At 48.0% G+C, this 20,789-nt stretch overlaps 1 protein-coding gene across 2 annotated transcripts in view; it reads left to right on the top strand.

Annotated features, from left to right (window-relative positions):
- Positions 1-8,570, top strand: part of LOC149336568 (uncharacterized) — a 67,369-nt gene extending 58,799 nt beyond the window's left edge. For both annotated transcript variants that reach the window (XM_089553002.1, XM_089553001.1), the window contains exons 15-17: positions 3,706-3,815; positions 3,906-3,947; positions 7,228-8,570. In XM_089553002.1, coding sequence (XP_089409128.1) covers positions 3,706-3,815; positions 3,906-3,947; positions 7,228-8,439 — 1,364 coding nt within the window. In that variant the 3' untranslated portion in view covers positions 8,440-8,570. The remainder of the gene's footprint in view (positions 1-3,705; positions 3,816-3,905; positions 3,948-7,227) is intronic.
- The last annotated feature ends 12,219 nt before the right edge of the window (positions 8,571-20,789 follow it).

Raw genomic sequence — 20,789 nt, 5'->3', positions numbered from 1 at the left:
GCATAGGTCAGCACACTCACTCACTAGTGCACTCATATCGCCTCGCACTCACGTCCGTGAGTGTATAGGTGGTCATGAGTGTGCGTGCGAGTGAGTGGTTGTGTGAATGGACGTGAGTGTAAGTGCTAGTGAGTGAATCTGAGTATGGGTGGTCATGAGTGCGAGTGAGTGGATGCGAGTGTGAGTGAGTATATGTGATTACAAGTAGAGGTGAGTGGTGCTAAACAGGCACTCATTGTCTCAGCAACAAGCGCGGGAGCACACATGCGTAACATTGGTTCGGGACATGGAATATGCATGATAAGTGACCGCTTTCTTCGAGCATTGAAACTGTGAAAATTGGCCAAATAGCCTGACAGAGCGTGAGCTGCTCACCACCCCATCTTTGTGACTCTGGCTGTGCCAGGGAAGCCACGAGTGCAGTCATCGGCAGCAGTAAATTTCTCATCCCCTCCGCTGCCAGCAAACAAGAAAAGAGTGAGTAAACATAAGCATGAGTGAGTGGTCATGAGTGCTAGTTTGAGTGAGTGCGATTGGTCATGAGTGCTAGTTCTGAGTGAGTGCGATTGGTCATGAGTGCTAGTTCTGAGTGAGTGGTTGTGGATGTGAGTGGACATGAGTGGGATTGAGCCGCCTCTCATGGTGTCGAGGTATGCAAATTAGTGCTATGAAACTGAGTCAGAGTTAGAAGGGACGTCCGCATGTCCATGGAGCACTGCAGACTGCAAAGAAGAGTCCGAAGGCCCTTTTCTCTCATGTCGATTGTAAATGGTGTGTAATTAACACGGGCACATGGAAAGATACAAAGAACAACTACGAAAATATCGGACACTTAAACTTGGCATCAGCAAGGCTGGGGCAGGTTTCAGGGTAACTGAGCTCTGTCTGCCTGGGGAAGTGATCTTGGGAAAGGGAGGAAAAAAAAAAAGAAATGTGCATGTTTTAGGGGTCAACTGTTACATAGATTAGCTTATTTACTCTCGTAACGTGCGCACCCTTAAAGGGACACTGAGGAGAAATTGAAGTTGGCTTGTATCGACAGAATACCACCTCCTGATTACAAAAACGCCACTCATACTGACAACAAAGCTCTTGTAACATAGAAAAGAGCAAGAACCAAAATACAGGTATCGCCGCCACAGGCCAAACTTGCAAGTACAAGCGTGACGACGTCATAGGACAAAACAGTGTTGCTAGAACCAATGGTTCTAGTAACACTGAGACACGAGGAGCCACGAATCACTGAGGCGCAGCCAATGCATGCGCAAATCTCCTTGGCGTCGCCAGATGGCGCCATGTACCCGGCAGCTACGCGCGCGCCTGCAGCATTGGGACCAATCAGCGCCTGCTCACCGGTGGTAGGCGGGCTCCCGGTATTCCGCTAACGGTAACAAGGTACACGGTATGCTAAAGGTGTCTATTTGCGAGAACTTCGTTGACGACTTAGAGAACAGGATCCATCGTAACGCTGGCAAAACGCCGGTGCAAACGTAAGCGAAGCGACGGTAGCGACGGCCGCAATAGCCGATAGATGCCTTCAACGTGCGGCCGGCGGTAGCTTTCATTTCGGCTGCTGCAAGGCCGCTGTGCTAGCCGTCAGAAATCACGGAGTCTGCGTTACGTCATGTGCATGTCATGTTTCACGTCACTTAGTCCTGTGTCGTCATAGGAGAATCCCAAGTTTGAATCTGAGCGGCGGAAAAACTTTTCGAACTTCGAATCCAAATTTCTCAAAAATAAATGCATCTTTCGCTGCCGGCCAAGTGGCAACAAAGCCATGAAATGCCGAACTATCGGATTTTGCTATAAAAAAAATATTAATAGAGCTCTCCTCACTGTCCCTTTAACTTATTACCCGGGTTTATAAAAGAAACTTTTACCCTCACATTTCACACTCCCTGCTGTGCCAGACCACCAGCATGCAAGTGGGTGTGCTGAAGGCAGGCTTGGTAAGAACAGCGCGGCCATGTCACCGTGTGTGCAGCTGTGAAAAGTGCAAGAGGCGAGGGAATGAATTGCACGGCGTTTTGCCCAGCTCGCTCGCGCTTGCGGTCGCTTTCCCAGATAAACAGTTGAGCGTGCAGGAATCCGATACTATCGAGATGTTTGCTGTTTGGTTTGCCGCTACTGATCCGGGTCATACGCTAGGATGCCGTTTTATCGCCTTTATCTCAGTAAAGTTTCACAGGTTCTCTTTCCTTGCACCAGAGGTGCACCGCCAGAGACGGTTGGTAACTCGAAGACTGAAGCTTGATCTCTGCACCAGGGGTGCCCCGTCAGAGACGCTCTCGTGATGAATTGAGACGCAGGGGTAAGGCGAATACTTATGTACAGTTTATGTACAGCAATTTACAACAGATATAAGGCACTAGAGACAAATTAAACGGCAAAGAGATACACAACAAAAAAAAAGGGTGGAACTGGCTAACACTAGGGGAGGCCCCTTACTCGGCGTAGCCGAAGATGCATAGCATCTGACCTTAGCGCAGAACTCCGCTTCTGGCTCCGGGGCCCGGTTTTAAAGCCCTAAAGGCCCGGCCCACATTTCGTAGCTTCCAATCATGTTTTGCTCTTAACATGATTGGTTCTTCAAGGGCATGGCCAGCCCTCCGGCTTCAACAAGGTAAACCACCCTCTCTACCACTAAATAAACATAAAAACAAACACAAATACACATTCGTGCCAGTACGTGCGCGAATCGGTACCGCGGGGCGGGGGACACCCGTACTTCCTGGCGCGTTCGTGAGCGGCCGCGTTCCGAGAAAGGAGACGCTTCGCTTTGAGCGCTCCCAGCCGCGTTCCGATGACCCTGCATACACTAACGATCCCTTACAATCTCCTTTTGCCTCTGACTGCTGGCTTCGAAATTGTATCGTTGCATGTTTATTGCTTTGAGCTGTGCACGCGCAGTCATGCCATCCTGCGGGGACGTGCACAGTGTGGGGGGGGGGGGGGGGGGGGGGTTCTATGAGTCTGATATTTGGAGTCAACTTTTTTTTTTTTGCCATTGAGGGGTCTGAGTCGTGGGGTCAATGTATACGCGACAGTATACTGTATACATCGCACGTTGCAACCTTTGTCGAGTTTTCTACAATGTGTTCACAAAATCTCAGCATCCATTGAGGGGTGTGAGTCGTGAGGTCAAATGTATATGCAACAGTATACTGTATACATCGCATGTTACGACCTTTGTCGAGTTTTCTACAATGTGTTCACAAAATCTCAGCATCCATTGAGGGGTGTGAGTCGTGGGGTGAAATGTATATGCAACAGTATACTGTATACATCGCATGTTACGACCTTTCTCGAGTTTGCTCGACCTTTGTCGAGCATCCATTGAGGGGTGTGAGTCGTGGGGTGAAATGTATATGCGACAGTATACTGTATACATCGCATGTTACGACCTTTGTCGAGTTTTTTACAATGTGTTCGCAAAATCTCAGCTCAATTTTCACACTCCCTTTTTGAAGACTTAATATTAGGGGAAAAAAAGTTCCCAAATTACCTGTGTAAATACAGTAGTTGTGCTACATCCTTGTGTTGTCACTTTCCATATTTCCTTGTTTATTCTGTGCGGACTAAGTGTCTTCAAGTTGCATAGAAATTGCTTGCAGCACGTGCAGGTCAAAGAGATCGCAGGCCTTAAAAGAGCATGTGCAATTTGTAATCCTCTGCATGTTTTTTCCTTCTTTTTTTTTTTACCAGGTTCTGCACCGAAGGTGAAGAATCAGCAGCAGCAAAAATTGAACGGAAGTGGTTCATTTTGGTGCGATGTTTGTCAGGTCAACTTGAACTCACAATTGCATTTCAACCAGGTATGAAACTGCAGGATGAAAGCTTGCGTTTTGTGGTGTGGTAGTGGAATGGTTCTCTCACGGTTGCTTTTCTCTTTCCTTCCTTTCTAGCACTTGGGAAGTAATCGTCACTGCGAAAACTTTGCTCGCTATGTGAGTATATCAATATGTGGACATTGTGTAAGCAGTTATTGCTGTTGTAGGCATAAATTAGAGGTATCCAGTGAAATTTCATCTTTCCTTTAAATCTTATCTCGATGTGGAGATTGCACATGGGCTGCTCAGAAGCCAAAAAGAACAACATAAATTAGAGGTATCCAGTGAAATTTCATCTATCCTTTAAATCTTATCTCGATGTGGAGATTGCACATGGGCTGCTCAGAAGCCAAAAAGAACAACATAAATTAGAGGTATCCAGTGAAATTTCATCTTTTCTTTAAATCTTATCTCGATGTGGAAGTTGCACATGGGCTGCTCAGAAGCGATAAAGAACAACATAAATTAGAGGTACCCAGTGAAATTTCATCTTCCCTTAAATCTTATCTCGATGTGGAGATTGCAGATGGGCTGCTGAGAAGCCAAAAAGAACCAAAGAAAGCCATTTACTATCAGGGACAGAAGTACTTGGAGTGTGCAGCCACTAGCTCAAATGCGTCGCTGCGTCACCAGTGTCATCTAGTGAACTGGGAATGGCGCGTCCATTTTTGACACCAAGGGATGCTCGTCTGGAAGTGTCTACAAGCTGGCGCGCTTCCCGGTGTATGCCACTAATCTGATAAGTTGCCAGCAATGTGCATTTCTTTTTGAATTTTAAGGCGGAAGCCTTTAATGCCTCATCGTTGTGAGCAGGAGTTGTCGACAGAAACGTCGCGCTTTTCAATTGGTCGAAACGGTTGGGACGCCACAGTGCGCGAATTTCAAGCGGTGCCAATTGTGCTTTGGCTAGTAACCATGCAACCAATTAAAGGGATCGAATAGTGATGCTCCAAGTAAGTGGGACTGAGTTTAGTTAATTGCTTAATCACCCAATTAGCCTAATTAACCTTTCTATTCAGGCCAGATAAATAAATAAAACCGAGTAGGAAATTGGTAGAGCTCGGAAATCGAACCCCGGTCTCCAGAGTGTGAGACGAGCATGCTAACCACTCCACCATGCCAGCTCGCCATGCCAGCTCGATGGTTTGGAGGCAAAGGCGCGTCTAGTGAATATGGTGTCTTCGTTCACTCCCATCTTCTTCCCTTCTGGTTACAGGGAGAGGTTCAGGCGTCCACCGAGATATGGGAGACAGATACATTTCCTTTCCTCAAAAACAAATTTACCGAGGAGCAAGGCGTAGAACTGAACGGGTGATGGCGCTCTGTGGACTTCCTGGCAGCGTTTCACTCTTATTAGCCACACATCAGTGACACAAGCAGCAACACCGCGCTTAAGGCTTTCGCCTTACCGCACTTTAGGTCAACAAAGTGCCCCCTTTCCCTGAATTTTTACTGGCAGTTGTTGCTGCGGGGTGCCTGAGCGTTGCTACGTATATCAAGCCAAAGAATCTGAACTCTGTTCCGGGGACATTCTCTAACGACCGCCTCTCCAAGCAGGAATGGGCACGAGGATACAAAAATGTCGCCACCAGTGATACGTTTTTTTCTAGGCACTCGCACGTCCAGGCCGTTTCTTTCTGTCCTTGATAGATCCACCCATTTCCATTTTTATGGCATAATCGTTTTATTAATCACTTCATTGTGCTGAGCAATAGCCATGGAATGTCCGAAGAATAAATGGCTGTATGAGATAAACGGGTAGGTGAAAAATTTGGTCATCTTTACACTTGTTGATGGCCTCTTCTTATGGGTGGACATTTTTTTGTTTATTTTTGCACTCGTGTTCTGTGGTTGGTGCATAACACATGGGTTCACATCAGAGCAAAGCTAAACACTCGACCAGCTTTCACCGCAAGTGTGCACTCTCGCTTCAAAGGTAGGAAGGTGCCTCATTGATAGCACACATATTTATTGTGTAGGAAGCTGTGTTCCAAACACTACACTAATCACCAGACCTCAGCACAACCTATTGCCGTGCTGCAGCTCCTGGAAGTCGTCCCACTGTTCCCAGTGTATAGTACATGGTACATTATAGCAACTGGCCTGCAGCGTGTTATGTGGTAAAGCAAGAATTGGAGCATGTCTTATAGCTCATGTAGCAGTGAGCTGCAATTACATGGCCAGTGACATAATGTGCATTATCACTTTAGTGAAGAAAAGCAAATTTTATGCCGGAGGAGGTCCTAATTAAGATTTGATGGAACCTACTTTTATGACTAAAATGCTGATGCAGCATCTGTAATGGTTTATACGCTCAAGAATGCTGCAGAATGATAGTCTAGTGCTTGTGTGCATATTTTCATGCAAATCGTGTGTCAGCATCAGTCCAGCGAAACTTTCACGGTAACTGCAGTGTTTTCACGACACTTTCAGTATAGTAAAAGCTCTTTAATTCGAACCTCAAGGGGCTGCAAAAAATGTTGAAACTTTCCGAAAGGTCGAATTATTGAATGACCTTTAATAAACTGTCAAGAACTGTTTGCGTCATGGTAAATATATTTGGTGAAAGACTGGGCAGTGGCTGCCAGATTTTTAGATGAGAACAGCATAGCAGTGAGTTTTTCGTGTCTTCATCAATGCTTTATCGTGTGCATACTGTCAGGAGCATTGAAGCAGAACCGCCCCACAATCGTAAGGGCCTGCCACATCCTTCACGGTGTGTTGCGATGGAGCTGCACCACTAGGATGTCTTACCCATCATGAGCGGTGCCGTCGTGTATAAGGAGGCTTCACTGCACAAACCATGAATGGCACGTGACGAGTGCACAGTTTCGGCGCAGTAGATGAATGGAACCAGGCGGACGAAAGCAAAAGAAACTGCGCCAGAGCGGTGAGGAAACAAGGTTGGGTGGGAGTAGGAAACACCAGTGTCAGTCAGTGTCCAAATCGGTGCTCTCTGGGTTAAGTTAGCGGTCAGCTGGCTGCCCGGCCGCTGTGGGCTGGCGCGAAACTGAGAAATAAGTGATTGGGCTGTTCTCGGAGAGAGGACCATCCATTCATTGTCACGCCTGCTGTCACGCTCATGTCAGAGATAGTCGCTCATGAAAACTTTTTTGTGGGGGAAAAGGGGAAACAAAACGAATGGGGCCATTCAGCATCGTAGACCCTGAGGTTTGAAACTAATCGTTGATCTCGGAGGCTAGCAACATAACTGTCTGTTCGGAGTTTGAATCACTCATGAATTCCAACCCTGTGTTTGAAATATGATTAGGATATTCACATACCCCTCTACCAAATTGCAAAGGTTTGACAGTTACAAATCTTAACTGGTGGTGTAGAATTGGCCATTTTGTGCTCGCATTACATTTTGTGCTCGCATCACTGTGGCATACTGCAGGGTGGCAGCGGACCATCTCCCTTTACGCAAGCCGGAAAGAAAGTTCCTGGCGGGGCACAGCGTGCACCGAATCGGCAAGGATTTGCAACAAGGGAAAGCCAGAACTGGGCTGGGCCGCCTGCCCCTAACAGTAGCAGTGGCCATTTCAGGACACCTGCTCCACCTGCTCAACGTCAGCCTAGCCCATGGCAAAATCCTTCTGTCCAGCCTCAATGGGGAAACCCTGTTTTGCCTACTCCTGCACCATCCTTCTCAAGTCAGCGGTCCTCCGAAGAGCCCTTCAGTAGCAGCTTTGGCCTTTTGGATCCTCCTGTGCAAGCTAAAAGGGAACAGGGAGCCTATGGACATCATGGTACATCACAGCAGTTTTCAAAACTTCAGCTTGACTTAGCTTTAGAAATCAGCAAGCTCTCGCAACGTTTGGCGAGACCTGAGTTCAGCCAGGAGCTTAGTCAACAGCTGAGCCATCACTTGAGCCAGGAATTGAGCCGTCAGCGGCAAATGGCCACTGACAGGGATCGATCAACAAGGGAAGATTTTGGAACAACTGAGCGCCTGTCGCTGCTTGGTGATGGCTTGCGGCTTCGTGGGGAAGGAGCACCACTGCTTGGTGATGGCTTGCGGCTTCGTGGGGAAGGAGCACCACTGCTTGGTGATGGCTTGCGGCTTCGTGGCGAAGGAGCACCACTGCTTGGTGATGGCTTGCGGCTTCGTGGTGAAGGAGCACCACCGCTTGGTGATGGCTTGCGGCTTCGTGGTGAAGGAGCACCACCGCTTGGTGATGGCTTGCGGCTGCGTAGAGAAGGGGCACCACTGCTGGATGAAGGCCCACTGCTTCGTGACAATGCTCCGCTTTTGCGTGATAAGGCCCCACTTATTCGTGATTCATTTGAAGACCATGCTCCAAGACGACCACCTCTGCTGGGAGAGTCGGGACCAACATTTAACAGTCGAGAGCAAGATTATTCCTTTGAGAGGAGAGATGATTTTGATCGAAGGCTTGGAATTGACAGCTATGGAGAACGCAGGAGTCACGATTTTACTGACAGTTACAATACGGACTACAGCAGCAGTCATGGCTATGACGACCTGCAATTCAGGGGTTCAGCTGACTTCCAGCGGAAACCACGCTCATCTGCAGGAGGGCTTCTGGACAGACCTCCCTTGCGGGATTCCCTGGACAGACCTCCCTTGCGAGATTCCCATTTTTAATCATCTTGAGGTCACTGACATTCGAGCTGCTTTTGTCAATTTTTGTATGCCACTTTCTGGGGTGAGAGTGGCTGTATTAGATGTGTGAAATAAACAGAGGTAACTCTTGTGTTACCCATTTCAGACAGCCAGCCACTGTATGTCTTTGTCAAAGCAAGGTCAAAAATACAACCTAGTATCTCAGGGGTGGGGACTTTGTGTAATACTGGAGTGGAAGCTGTTAGCATAAGCTGCTGATGTGGTTGTGTGTGCGCTTGTGAAAAGTGTGTGCTTTTTAAAGTTGGCGGAGTGTACTCGTAGCTTCGACAACAGTGAATATTCGAAATTTTGGAAAGTTAGTATGACTGCTTGCTATTAGACTATTTAATGCACCACACTTTTGTCAAAGTATTTCAACGAACATTCGGAAATCTCCTTAATCCGCAGTTTAACATTTCTAAAGAGCGCACACTGGTTTGATGTGCATGATCTTGTGCATGCTTATCACATGAACGAACTTGCATTTTTCTTGTCGCAGGGCCAATTGCCAGCACAAAAAAAAAGCGCTCGCACGAAACAGAGCTAGTAGACGTCTAAAAGTTGGCTGCGGCTGAGGCAGGATGAAGTATCGAGCGTTAACACACCTAACATAGGTAGCCGTTTCCAATTGCTGCCGCGAGCTAGACTCGTATGCCACCATCCAGGACATTCTGCGGCAAATGGTTGCCCCACTATTTTTATACGAATGTTGGGACTAAGTGGCCTGACTTTGGGATAGTCTGAGGGATATATATACCAGATTGACATAGTTTAGAAATTTAGAAATTGTGGTGCTCGGGCACCATGCTGCTGCCTGTTATTTTACTCCATTATGTAACCACCTCGGTTACCATGGCAACCACTGGGTTACAATTTACGTTTTAACACCTAACGCAGACACCTGAAACGCGACAAGTAGTGCTTAATGCTGTAATACAATGTCGTTGCTATGGAGGCTGCTATCTTGGATTCTATCTGTGGAATTGGCCTAACTCAGAGGCTCGAAACGCGACGAGTAGAGCTAACGCTCTAAAAAACATCTTGGGAACAAAACGATGTCGAAGAGAAGTTTTACCTAAGCAGCTCTTTAGACACAGATGTCTACAAGTCCTCTTGTAGCTGGTTTCACGCTACGCTTGTAGGTGACTTCAAAGCTTCATATGTAGACATTTTCAATAACTTTTTAGACATTACTTTTTATTCAGAAATGGGTGCCTAAATTAGCAATGTGAGACTTATTTTAATGGTACCTTTAAATCCTCTTAAAGCATTAGGAATGGGCTGATTTTTCTGAATGGGCCTGCTTAAAATAGCTCGAAGCTTATCTGCAGTGACAACAGCGAGCCCACATTACGAGAGGTGAACGACTGCCGTCGAGAGCTGTAAATCGTGAAAAGAAAGCGTGCTTCTCAGCCGCTGCGTTATTTGAATATAATGCGCACACACGCTAAAGAAGAAACGGACCAGGAAATTAATGTTGGGAGGAACTGGGGAGGCAGTGTCACTGGTTTTGTTGACATTAAAATGGTAAGCATTTGGATGCTTTGATGAGAAAGTTGCTCTGATGTAGATGGCAGAGAACAGCTAGCTCACTGTGTTCTCAAAACCACTTGTCTTGCAAGGAAGATGCCTACTAGGAGGTAACATGAAGCAAATCCAGCTTTGTTTAGCAGCCTGCATAAGTGAAAAATGTGAACCAAAAGCACCGTTCTAAGTGCGCCTGTAATGGCTAACCAGGAGTCTGAAGCAAGTAAAACCAGTCCCCAGCAAGGGGTGACAGCACAGGAAAGAAAAAATCTTTTTAAAAACGTATACGATCTCGTCGGCATTTCTGCACAGTGCAGTGGCTCACCATGGACCCAAGGAGCCACCCGCTGTGGAGGTCAACAGAATCGAGACAGCCTGCATAGATGCAGAACGCCATGAAGTCGACTGCAATTTGGGCACGTTGCATATTATGAACACCTCACCCACCTCCTTCCCCCCCAGTATGGTAGACAACTGGGCATTGCGTCGTTAACCTTCCTCGCTCTTCTGTCTTGCTATAGGGGGCTACGGTCAAAATACCATTATCTTTTCATTTTCTTAAAAGGGTGCACTGTCTTACCATACTCAAGTTGAGAACATTGGTTTTTTGGTTTTAGAGGGGTGTCCACATCTCTGGACAACCGATCCCGCTCCGCAAGGGAAGGGAGGAAGCCTCATCCGGCGCCACATGGCGGCAATTACAGACAGTACCTTTTGCTGGGCTAGTTGGTGTGACATTGTGTTCAGGAAAGAAAAAAACAGCGCTAAATTCTACACAAACCACACACAAAGACGGACAGGACGGGCGCCCGTACTGTACGTCTTTCTGTGTGGTTTGTGTAGAATTTAGCGCTGTTTTTTCTTTCCTGAACACAATTACAGGCTGCTTTATTCCCCCCACCGACTCTCATGCTTTCACCCCACCTTTCCTCCTGATTGTACCACCTGTGGCGTGCCCAGATCCACAATTTTCCACTACCTTTGAGAATGTCCTTCCCCAAAGGCAGTACCCCCCATCCCCAATCCCACTCATTCTTCCTGGGAGGCTGCTTAATAGACCGCTCAGCCCGCCGGCCAGAACTGGCTGGTGGATCGGGCTTTACGTGAAGCACAAGCCCGTGGACTCCTGGACCAGTAGGGGACCACGCTGGAAGATTTTTTTTTTTTGTAATAAAGTTGTTTCCATCCATCCATCCAACGCAACGCTTTTTGAGCAAAGGAAATGGCGCAGTAATTCTCTGCCATCTCTGTGGACACCCGAACCGCACCGTACAGGAAGACAGGAACGCCATCGCCCGTTCGGCGCGAAGCTATCGGCGCTTGTAAGCCGGTCAAGCCGCTCCTGTAGGAGGGCTTAGAGAGTCTCGTTAAATCTCGTACGGTGCCCGGATGCTCTCGTTTCATTGCCCTAATGAGTGGAATTCAGTGCCCGGATGTTGGCTATCGGCGTCGGCATGACGTCACCACACTGCCGACAACGGGAGCTAAAATCATTTCATGCTTAAAAACACCATTTTGTACTATCTGCCCAGCCACCTAGCGTCTCGTCTGCTTCTGGTCAGTCTCTGGTAATGGCAGTGAGTGAAGACTTTGGTTACCATCGTCGCTTCTGCTCCTTCACGGGCGCCTGCCGCGGTACAAGATATCGGCTTGTCGCCATTTTACGCTACAGTACGCTACATAATTTAATTGCTCCTGTGAAGCCTCCAGTGCTGTAACCATACCTGCATTTCCTTTGTTAGTGTCGCCACCGCGTTACAGCCCCCGCTTAGGCCTAATTCTCACAGGCTTTTTTCAGTGGTCCTCGTAATGTGTTGCAGCAGATTATGTGTTGCATGAACATGGAACTGTGATAGAACGTAGTGTCAACGCTGAGCTCTTCATTAAGCTCATGTAGGCGGCATTTTTCCTCAATCATACTGAAAAGCCAAGCCTTAATGAAGTGAATATGAAAGCAAACACTGTCATTCCAAACTACCATCAGGGGTGTTTTACAACTTTTCTGCTTTGGTTTTTAGTCAAATATAGCGTGGTGCATGACCGTGAAAACTACCCAGCGACTCCTTCTCAGTTTTCAGCTATTGATTATAATGTTACATTCCTTTATCTACAAACACTGCCAACCAAACGAGCTCGTACAGCAAAAAGAGACTACAAGCAGACGACTCCTGCCGCCTACGTCGCCGCTGGGTTTGCAGACGGCGAATAGAAGGTGTGACGCGAAGTTACATTAGGGCAGCGCAGTTTCCCAAGTTGGGCTGCCGGCGGCCCCCGCAGGTGCTGTCCATTACCGCCGCTGCCACTGCTGTAAGAATGAGCCTGAATGAGAATAAACATGACGCCATATTTGGGCACTATTCCTGTAGGTAGTAAAAAATTTACTCCCTTATATAAGGGAGTAAATAAAAAAACTCCGCCTCTCCCGTAACCGAGAGTAGAGTAAGCATGAAATGTTTACGGGCATAATGCGAAGCGTACGCGGACACGACGAGACGCAGGCCTGAGAAGAATGTATATGCAGCGCGTTCGAAACTGTCCAGAGTGCGTAGAGGCGAAAGCGTTTTCAGCACCACTTTGCGTATGTGACACTGGTGATGTTACCACTGGATTACGTCACACATAATTCATGACGAAGTAATGACAAATTACTGATTAGTGTGTAATGACTGATTAATGACTAAATACTAATAAACTGCTAATTAATGACGCTTAAGCTTCGCCTTTAGGAGTGGAACGCGACAGCGTGTTGTAGCGCTGCCAGGCAGTCCGCGGAACACCCCCACCCGTTCGGCGTGATGCCTCGTCCTTTGAACGCGACGCTTTTTGAGGAAAGGAAATTACGCAGTAATTCTCTGTCAGCTCGGTGGACACCCGAGCCGCACCTTACAGGAAGGTAGGAACGCCACCACCTGTTCGGCGCGATGCCTTGCCCTTTGAACGCAACGTTTTTTGAGGACAGGAAATGGAGCAGTAATTCTCTGTCATCGCGGTGGACACCCGAACCGCACCGTAAAGCATTTCATGCTATAATATTGTGGCATGTATGTGCTTTTTGCATGCGTTATTAGAAATCGGAAATTATAATTCCGTGCATTATCAAACGCACAGCTCGACTGATATCTTGATAAACATTGAGAAGGCACTGGCAGCAGTTATTTTTTGTGACTAGTTTGGAGACCAACCGGCGCTTGCATGCCGGTCGCGTAGGAGGGCTTAGAGAGCCTCTCGTACGGTGCCCGGATGTTCTCGTTTCGGAGCCCGGATGAGTGGATCTCGGTCTCGGCGTGACGTCACCACACTGCCGACAACGGGAGCTAAAAGCATTTCATGCTTAAAAACGCCATACATATGGTTGTTGTTTATGGGGTTTAACGTCCAAAGCGACTAAGGCGCTGTAGTGGAGGGCTCCGGAAATTTCGACCATTCTTTCGAAATTTCGACGGTTCTTTGACGTGCACTGACATCGCACAGTACACGGGCCTTTAGAATTTCTCCTCCAAAGAAATTCATATGGAGTAAAAAAAACCTTCTTTTGGGTGTGCGTTAGAGGACAAGCCATTTACTCCCTTTTGGGTGTTTTTTTGCTAAGAGTGTAGCGCCCGACCCACTGAGCAACCATAGCGGGCATCAAATGTGGCCTATTTTTGTAGATTCTATCATTGTCTTTTATAGAAACGTTGATAACTTTATAAATATGCCTCAATGACGCAGCATTTCTTTTGGTTAGAATAAGAATTTCATGCGAAGCATTGAGCGGAACTCTGGAATTGAATGCAGAAGAGAAGGCAAAATGTTTTCGCAAAGGCAGAACATAAGTTTGCTGTCTTACCTTGAGCTCTTTCTCGCCTTGCTAGTGAACACTTGCCAGTGGAGGCTAATGGTAGCGACTCCACTCGCAATCGGCGGGCAGTCGTGCGGTACTGAGGGACTGCGGTATTGCATGCACTGAGAAGAGTATTGTATCATTTCAATGGATGAAAATAATGTTCTATTGTTTCGAAAATACCTTTCGTTCGCGGAGACCCGGAGAGCCCCAACTGCGCATGCGCTAGGAGCGAGTGTGAGACAGTTACTGCGTAATTTCGTTTCTTCATTACGGCCCCGTCTTTCTTCTTTCAATCCGACTTCCTCCCTTCCTGTACGGTGCGGTTCTGGTGTCCACCGAGATGACCGAGAATTACTGCGCCATTTCCTTTCCTCAAAAAGCGTTGCGTTCAAACGGCAAGACATCGCGCCGAACGGGTGGTGGCGTTCCTCCCTTCCTGTACCGTGCGGTTCGGGTGTCCACCGAGATGACAGAGAATTACTGCGCCATTTCCTTTCCTCAAAAAGCGTTGCGTTCAAAGGGCAAAAGATCGCGCCGAACGGGTGGTGGCGTTCCTCCTTTCCTTTACGGTGTGGTTCAGGTGTCCACCGAGATGGCAGAGAATTACTGCGCCATTTCCTTTCCTCAAAAAGCGTTGCGTTCAAAGGGCAAGACATCGCGCCGAACGGGTGGTGGCGTTCCGTGGACTCCCTGGCAGCGCTACAACACGCTGTTGCGTTCCACTGCTAAAGGCGAAGCTTAAGCGTCATTAATTATCAGTTAATAGTATGTAGTGATTAAACAGTAATTGACCATCAATTAGTAATTTGTCGTTAATAATTAGTCATGAATTCTGTGTGACGTCATTCAGTGGTGATGTCGCCAGTGCCACAGAGGCAGTCAAAGTGGTGCGGAACACGCTTTCGCTCTACGCACGTGAGACAGTTAAAGTGCCCCCTGAGATGCCGCCGCCGCTGCGATTGTCAAGCCGTTGCTTTCGCAATTCTACTCAGGATCGCCATTGGTCAAGCTACAACCAATTTTAAGGCGAAAGCCTTTAATGGCTCATGCTCGCTTTGTCCGTCCATGCTGGCGGTGTCCGTCCATGCTCGCGGTGTCCATCCGTGCGCTGGAATCGTGCCAACTGAGGCCTTTCCTCCGCGCAGCGATGCTACCTCCTCCGTAAATTCCTCTCCTCAAATTCATTTTCTTCATTATGGCCCCCCTTTCTGTTTCTTCTTTCACTCCCACTTCCTCCCTTCGTCTACAAACGGATGACGGGTGTCCACCGAGATATGAGAGACAGGCGTCGTTTCCTTCCCTTAAAACCATTTTTTTTTTCATTTTCCTTCTCTTACGACGTGGTTTTGGTGTCCACCGAGATATGCGTTTCCTGGCGCACTCTATCCTCGAACGACTTCGCATCGCTCCCTTCCGTCCGCCATCCTCGGTGGTCAATCTCCCACCTGCCATCAGGGCCAACATCAAGACTCTCCCTCTCCCCCGCAGCATGCATCCAACTCATCATCAAGATCGCAGAGAAGCTCGGGCCGCGTCACTCCAGCAGCGATACGCTGGCCGACTTGACGTGCTTTACACAGACGCGGCAGACCATCCTACTCGGACTGCTGCAACAGCGGTTGCCACAGATGAGAACATGACTCTTCATGCCTCCTGCTCCGTACGCACTTCACATATCACTACAGCGGAGGAAGTAGCTATTGCTCTCGCGCTCTCCACTTCTAAAGCTAGAGTAGTCATAAGTGACTCACAGCGCGCCATTCTTAATTTTAATCATGGCCGTATTTCAGTCGAAGCGTTTCGCGTACTCGTATCAAATCCTCCTAAACACCTGACCATACTAATATGGGCTCCAGCCCACATGGGTCTGAAGGGTAATGAGGGAGCACATAAGCTAGCTCGAGGGCTCACTTTCCGAGCAGCTTATCACCCCGCCCCCAACATGCCCGCCTTGGTCAGGAAGGACACCATAATCACTTCACGCGATCTGCTCCAGCACTATCGTCTTTCTCGCCAACTCTATCCAGGTTCGCACCAAGAACTTACAAAGACAGAGGCCATCGTATGGCGCCAACTCCAGACGGACACTTTCCCCAATCCCAAAAGATTCCATAATATATTTCCTGAACGGTATATGCCGATGTGTAAACACTGCAATATCCCAGCAGACCTCCTTCATATGGTCTGGACTTGTCCACGACAACACATGCCAACACCCACACAAGATACCTGGGAGGCTCGTCTACGCAGCTCTACCCTAGACGACCAACGAACGCTCATCGGTCTCGCTCTAGAGGCTGCCAGATTCCAAGGAGTCTTGGTCGACCCCTAGATCAGGGCCTTCGGCCCCTTGACTGTTTTAATAAATGTTTACCAACCAATCCTGGCGCACTCTTTGTCTATTTTTTTATTTGTGCCGCGTGTGACGTCACTCGGTTTCGCGCATGCCCAGCTGTAGCAAATCTTGGCTTCGACCGCTAACGCGAAGCGCGGCTGTGGTGCGGTCAAAACCGCACGTGCGGGGGAAGCCAGCCACGCGCCAAGCGGTTCGGGGAAGAGAGAGAGAGAGAGAGAGAGAGAAAATACCGACGATTACGTTACTTCCTAATGCGAAATTTGAGCGCAGCAAATAAGCTGTTTCACCTTTTCGATAGATTGAGGCAAAGAAATCGAGCAACACATGTATGCGCTATCACAGAACGTAAAGTAACGTAATCGTCGGCGCTATCACAGAACGTAAAGTAACGTAATCGTCGGCGTCGACAACTGCGCGTCGGCGCTATCACAGAACGTAAAGTAACGTAATCGTCGGCGCGTCGACAACTGCGCGTCGGCAACCGGCGCGTCGGCAACTGAAGAGCACCCTATCCGCCACACAAGAACAGGGGGGGGGGGGGGGGGGGACCCTTTCCTCCTCTTTCTGCATGGCGGCGACGGTGTTCTATGCAGTCACGTTATCTTGACTCTCTAGCGGCGTCAGCGGCATCCAGCGGTATCAGTCGGTCGCTGCTAGCGTTGGGGGGATGAATGGGGGGCGGAGCTGGTTACGAGGCCGACACCGACGACGAAGCGAAACCCAGGAACGGACGCCAAAGAGCTGCGCTCTAAAACTTTAATTTAACAGGAATTCGGGGCACGCCCCAGGGTCCCCGCACGACCCCACTGCACTCAAGTGTTTATGTTCCTAAGGTTCATAACACTGGCAGCACGGCCGGTGGCGATGGTCTGCACGGCCGGGTCCTCCGAGCGCAGCAGGGTCTCCCAGTCCTCCCAGGTCTTGAGGTTCTCTAGGTCCCGCGGGGGAGGGTCCGCCGGGCAGAGGGAAAGGATGTGGAGGGAAGAAGCGAAGGGTTCTGGGCATAGGGCGCAAGCAGGAGTGGGGAAGGAGGGATGATAGTGGGTTAGGGTAAGGGGCAGCGGCAGTGGGTTGACCACAACAAGGCTTTCGCCAAGGACACTAGAATTTCCAAAGTGCCTGTGGTAATTTTGGCAGGTGTCCATCAAGATATGAGACAGTTCCTGCGTAATTTACTTTTCTAAAATACAATTTTCATTTTCTTCATTACGGCCCCTCTTTCTTCTTTCACTCCGACTTCCTCCCTTCCTGTGCGATGCGGTTCAGGTGTCCACCGAGATGACAGAGAATTACTGCTCCATTTCCTTTCCTCAAAAAGCGTTGCGTTCAAAGGGCAAGGCATCGCGCCGATTGGGTGCTGGCGTTCTGTGGACTCCCTGGCAGCTCTACAACACGCTGTCGCGTTCCCCTCCTAAAGGCGAAGCTTAAGCGTCATTAATTAGCAGTTGATTAGTATTTAGTCATCAATCAGTAATTAGCCATACAATAGTAATTTGTCATTAGTTAGTAATTAGTCATGAATTATGTGTGACCTCATCGAGTGGTGACGTCACCAGTGCCACAGGGGCAGTCAGAGTGGTGCGGAAAACACTTACTCCTCTACGCACTTCAGACAGTTAAAGTGCTCACTGAATTTTTTTTCCCTCTAGCCATGTGTAAGTGGTAATGTCTCAGTGTGTACCTTGAATTAAAATGTTTTTGTACATGGCGAGAGGGGCATTTTACGTACTCTCTTGAGTACGCCATGTTCCCGGTAAACCAAAACACACAGAGCAGTACAATGGCGGAGCAAAGAGCATAGAGATTAAGTCTTTGTAAAACCGTTTTCTTGACACCGAATAAAGGAACTCAGGGAAAAAACGAACAAGTATGAAACGAACAGAAAAATACACCTCATGCGTCAATGCCCACAAACACGGACGATCAGAATCATTACAAGAAACAGTGATGCTCGGTAAAGCTTGAGCTAAATTTACTTGCAGGAATGCCCGCATTATTGGGTGTGTAGTGTCCCGGAAAAACAAGGAACGTGAAAACGCCTGTCGAACATACAGGAGGACTAAACCGAGGCCATCAGCGCTTACAGGCCGGAAAAGGTTACCAGGCCTCGTTGATTCAAAACACGAACCTCACACAAAAGTTGCGAAAACTCTGTGGAAACGTTGCATGTAAAGTCTTGTGCAATGAATAATTTTTCAGTACGTGACAAATTTTAGTGGCGAAAAACAGATTGCATGCGGTCGCCCTGCCAAAAATCGGGAGACCACGGGGCACAACAGTCTCAGCATAGCGTTGAAGAGTTGGCACGTGGTCTTTCCAGTAAAGCTTACTGTGCTCATAGGCACTCAAAGGAACACCAAGGTACTTAGGTGGCGTACGTCTCCATTGTATACGAGCGCATTCGGCAGGCGTCGTTCCCCACATACCAAACCAGAGACCGCAACCCTGAGAACGATTATTTCGAGCTCCTGACACTGAACCGGTCTTCTGTTAAATGCATAACCTTATTGATGCTTGGCTTGTCAGAGCAGAAAAAACGCGAGGTCATCCGCATAGGCTAACACCTTCAGTTCGTGACCCATAATACGAAAACCATGGACAGCTGCACTGTCTATAACACTTAGACAAAGTGGTTCCAAGCATAATGCAAACAGAAGAGACAGCGGGCAGCCCTGTTTCACAGAGGACTGAATTTGAACTGGTTGTGAGAAACGGCCATTAAGAATCAAGTGCGTTGAACAGTTTTTTTTAACAAAGGCGTATACCAGTAGAAAGAACTTAACCAAGATTGACGGGATTTAGAAGACAAAAAAGAAACGAATGGGACACCCGATCGAACGCCTTTGCCAGGTCAATTTGCTGCAGTGCTAATTGTTCGTGAGTGTCACTGCAATACTGCAACACTGTGCGCGCTATATGTAGATTAGATAGACCGACCCCTCAAGCCACATGTTTGATGAGGTCCAATCAAAGTAGCCTTGCAAGCTGTAGGCGATTCGAGAGGACTTTAACGAAGATCTTGTAATCAACATTAGAAAACGTGATAGGTCAGTAGCCATCTACAAATCGTTGTTTTTCTCTATCGTCAGTTTTCCGTAATATCACCATGAACATCATCACCATCATCATCATCAGCCTGACTACTCCCACTGGAGGGCAAAGGCCTCTCCCATGCCTCTACAATTAACCCTGTCCTTTGCCAGTAGCGGCCATCGTATCCGCGCAAACTTCTTATTCTCATCCACCCACCTAACTTTCTGCTGCCCCCTGCTACGTTTGCCTTCTCTTGGAATCCACTCTGTTACGCATAAGGACCACCGGTTATCTTGCCTTCTCATTACATGCCCTGTCCAAGCCCATTTCTTCCTCTTGATTCTTGCCTTCTCTTGGAATCCACTCTGTTACCCCTAAGGACCACCGGTTATCTTGCCTTCTCATTACATGCCCTGTCCGAGCCCATTTCTTTCTCTTGATTCTGACTAGGATATTATTAACGCGCGTTTGTTCTCTCACCCACTCCGCCCGCTTCCGATCTCTTAACGTTACACCTATCATTTTCCTTTCCATAACTCGCTGCGTTGTCCTTAACTTAAGCTGAACACTCTTTGTTAGCCTCCGCGTTTCTGCCCCGTAGATGAGTGCCGGTGAGATGCAGCTGTTGTAGACTTTTCTCTTGAGGAATATTGGCAAACTCGGTTACTATTTCATCTTTCATTGCGCTTGCGACCAGGGCACCATCTCAGAGTCGCGCTTGGCACTCACGTTCCGACGCTCATCAAGCAAGGCCTGTCTAGTTGGCTCCTCGCAGTGCAAAGCACGATTACTGCGGGATCGTGCAGGGGCCGCTCGAAAGCGTTCTGCATCGAACTTTTGAAGGTGACACTTTACAGCTGGAATTTCTTCTGTGTACAACCCTGGAGCCTCGCATTCAAGTTCGTGCAAATTATAAAGGCTCTGAAACTCCTCACCATGCTTAAAGTAAGACCTCATGGAGCCAATCTCAATTGCTACGCCACGAACTTCCTGCTTAAACGGCTCCCAAGCTGCAAATAATGGGACTCACATGGTCAAGCAAGATTCCAACGCTGCCCTTACTCGCTGCTTGAAGTCCTCCTCATTTAGAAACGAAGAGTTAAGCTTCCGCAGTGACCACTGAGGCTTAAATTTAAAACGGCCACATTCTCCAACACGTGCTTTCGCTCCGATTGGAATGTAGGAAACATTCTATGTAATTTTTTATAAACGCCACAAAGAACTGCATCTGCCAGCGATACAATTCCTCGCCTTAACTCTAGATGCGAGGTTTAATCAACCTCACGATGCCTATCTCCTTCTATAAAGCCTTCAGTCCGTTCCCTTTGCTGCGCGTCTCAATCAGCGCGCCGGATTAACGCACCAGCGTTAGCTGTATAAGGAGTTTAAGATATGAATGGCAATTTTTCGTTGATATATTAAGCGTTGAAGTAGCTCTAAATTCATAGCGTTTAATGTGGTCGGTTTAAACGGCCTACCACAGACAAATGTGACAGAAGCCAACAGCCACAGAAACTAAGGGCACAGGGGATTTTTAATTAATTTATTTTGTGGTGTTGATCAGTTTAGAATATTCTGAATATGTTATCG

This window comes from Amblyomma mixtum, chromosome 7 (genome assembly GCF_055824585.1).
Source record: "Amblyomma mixtum isolate Tamu chromosome 7, ASM5582458v1, whole genome shotgun sequence".
Lineage (NCBI taxonomy): Eukaryota > Metazoa > Arthropoda > Arachnida > Ixodida > Ixodidae > Amblyomma > Amblyomma mixtum.
Note: the sequence above shows the minus strand (reverse complement) of the source record. Positions and strands in the feature narration are given on the sequence as shown.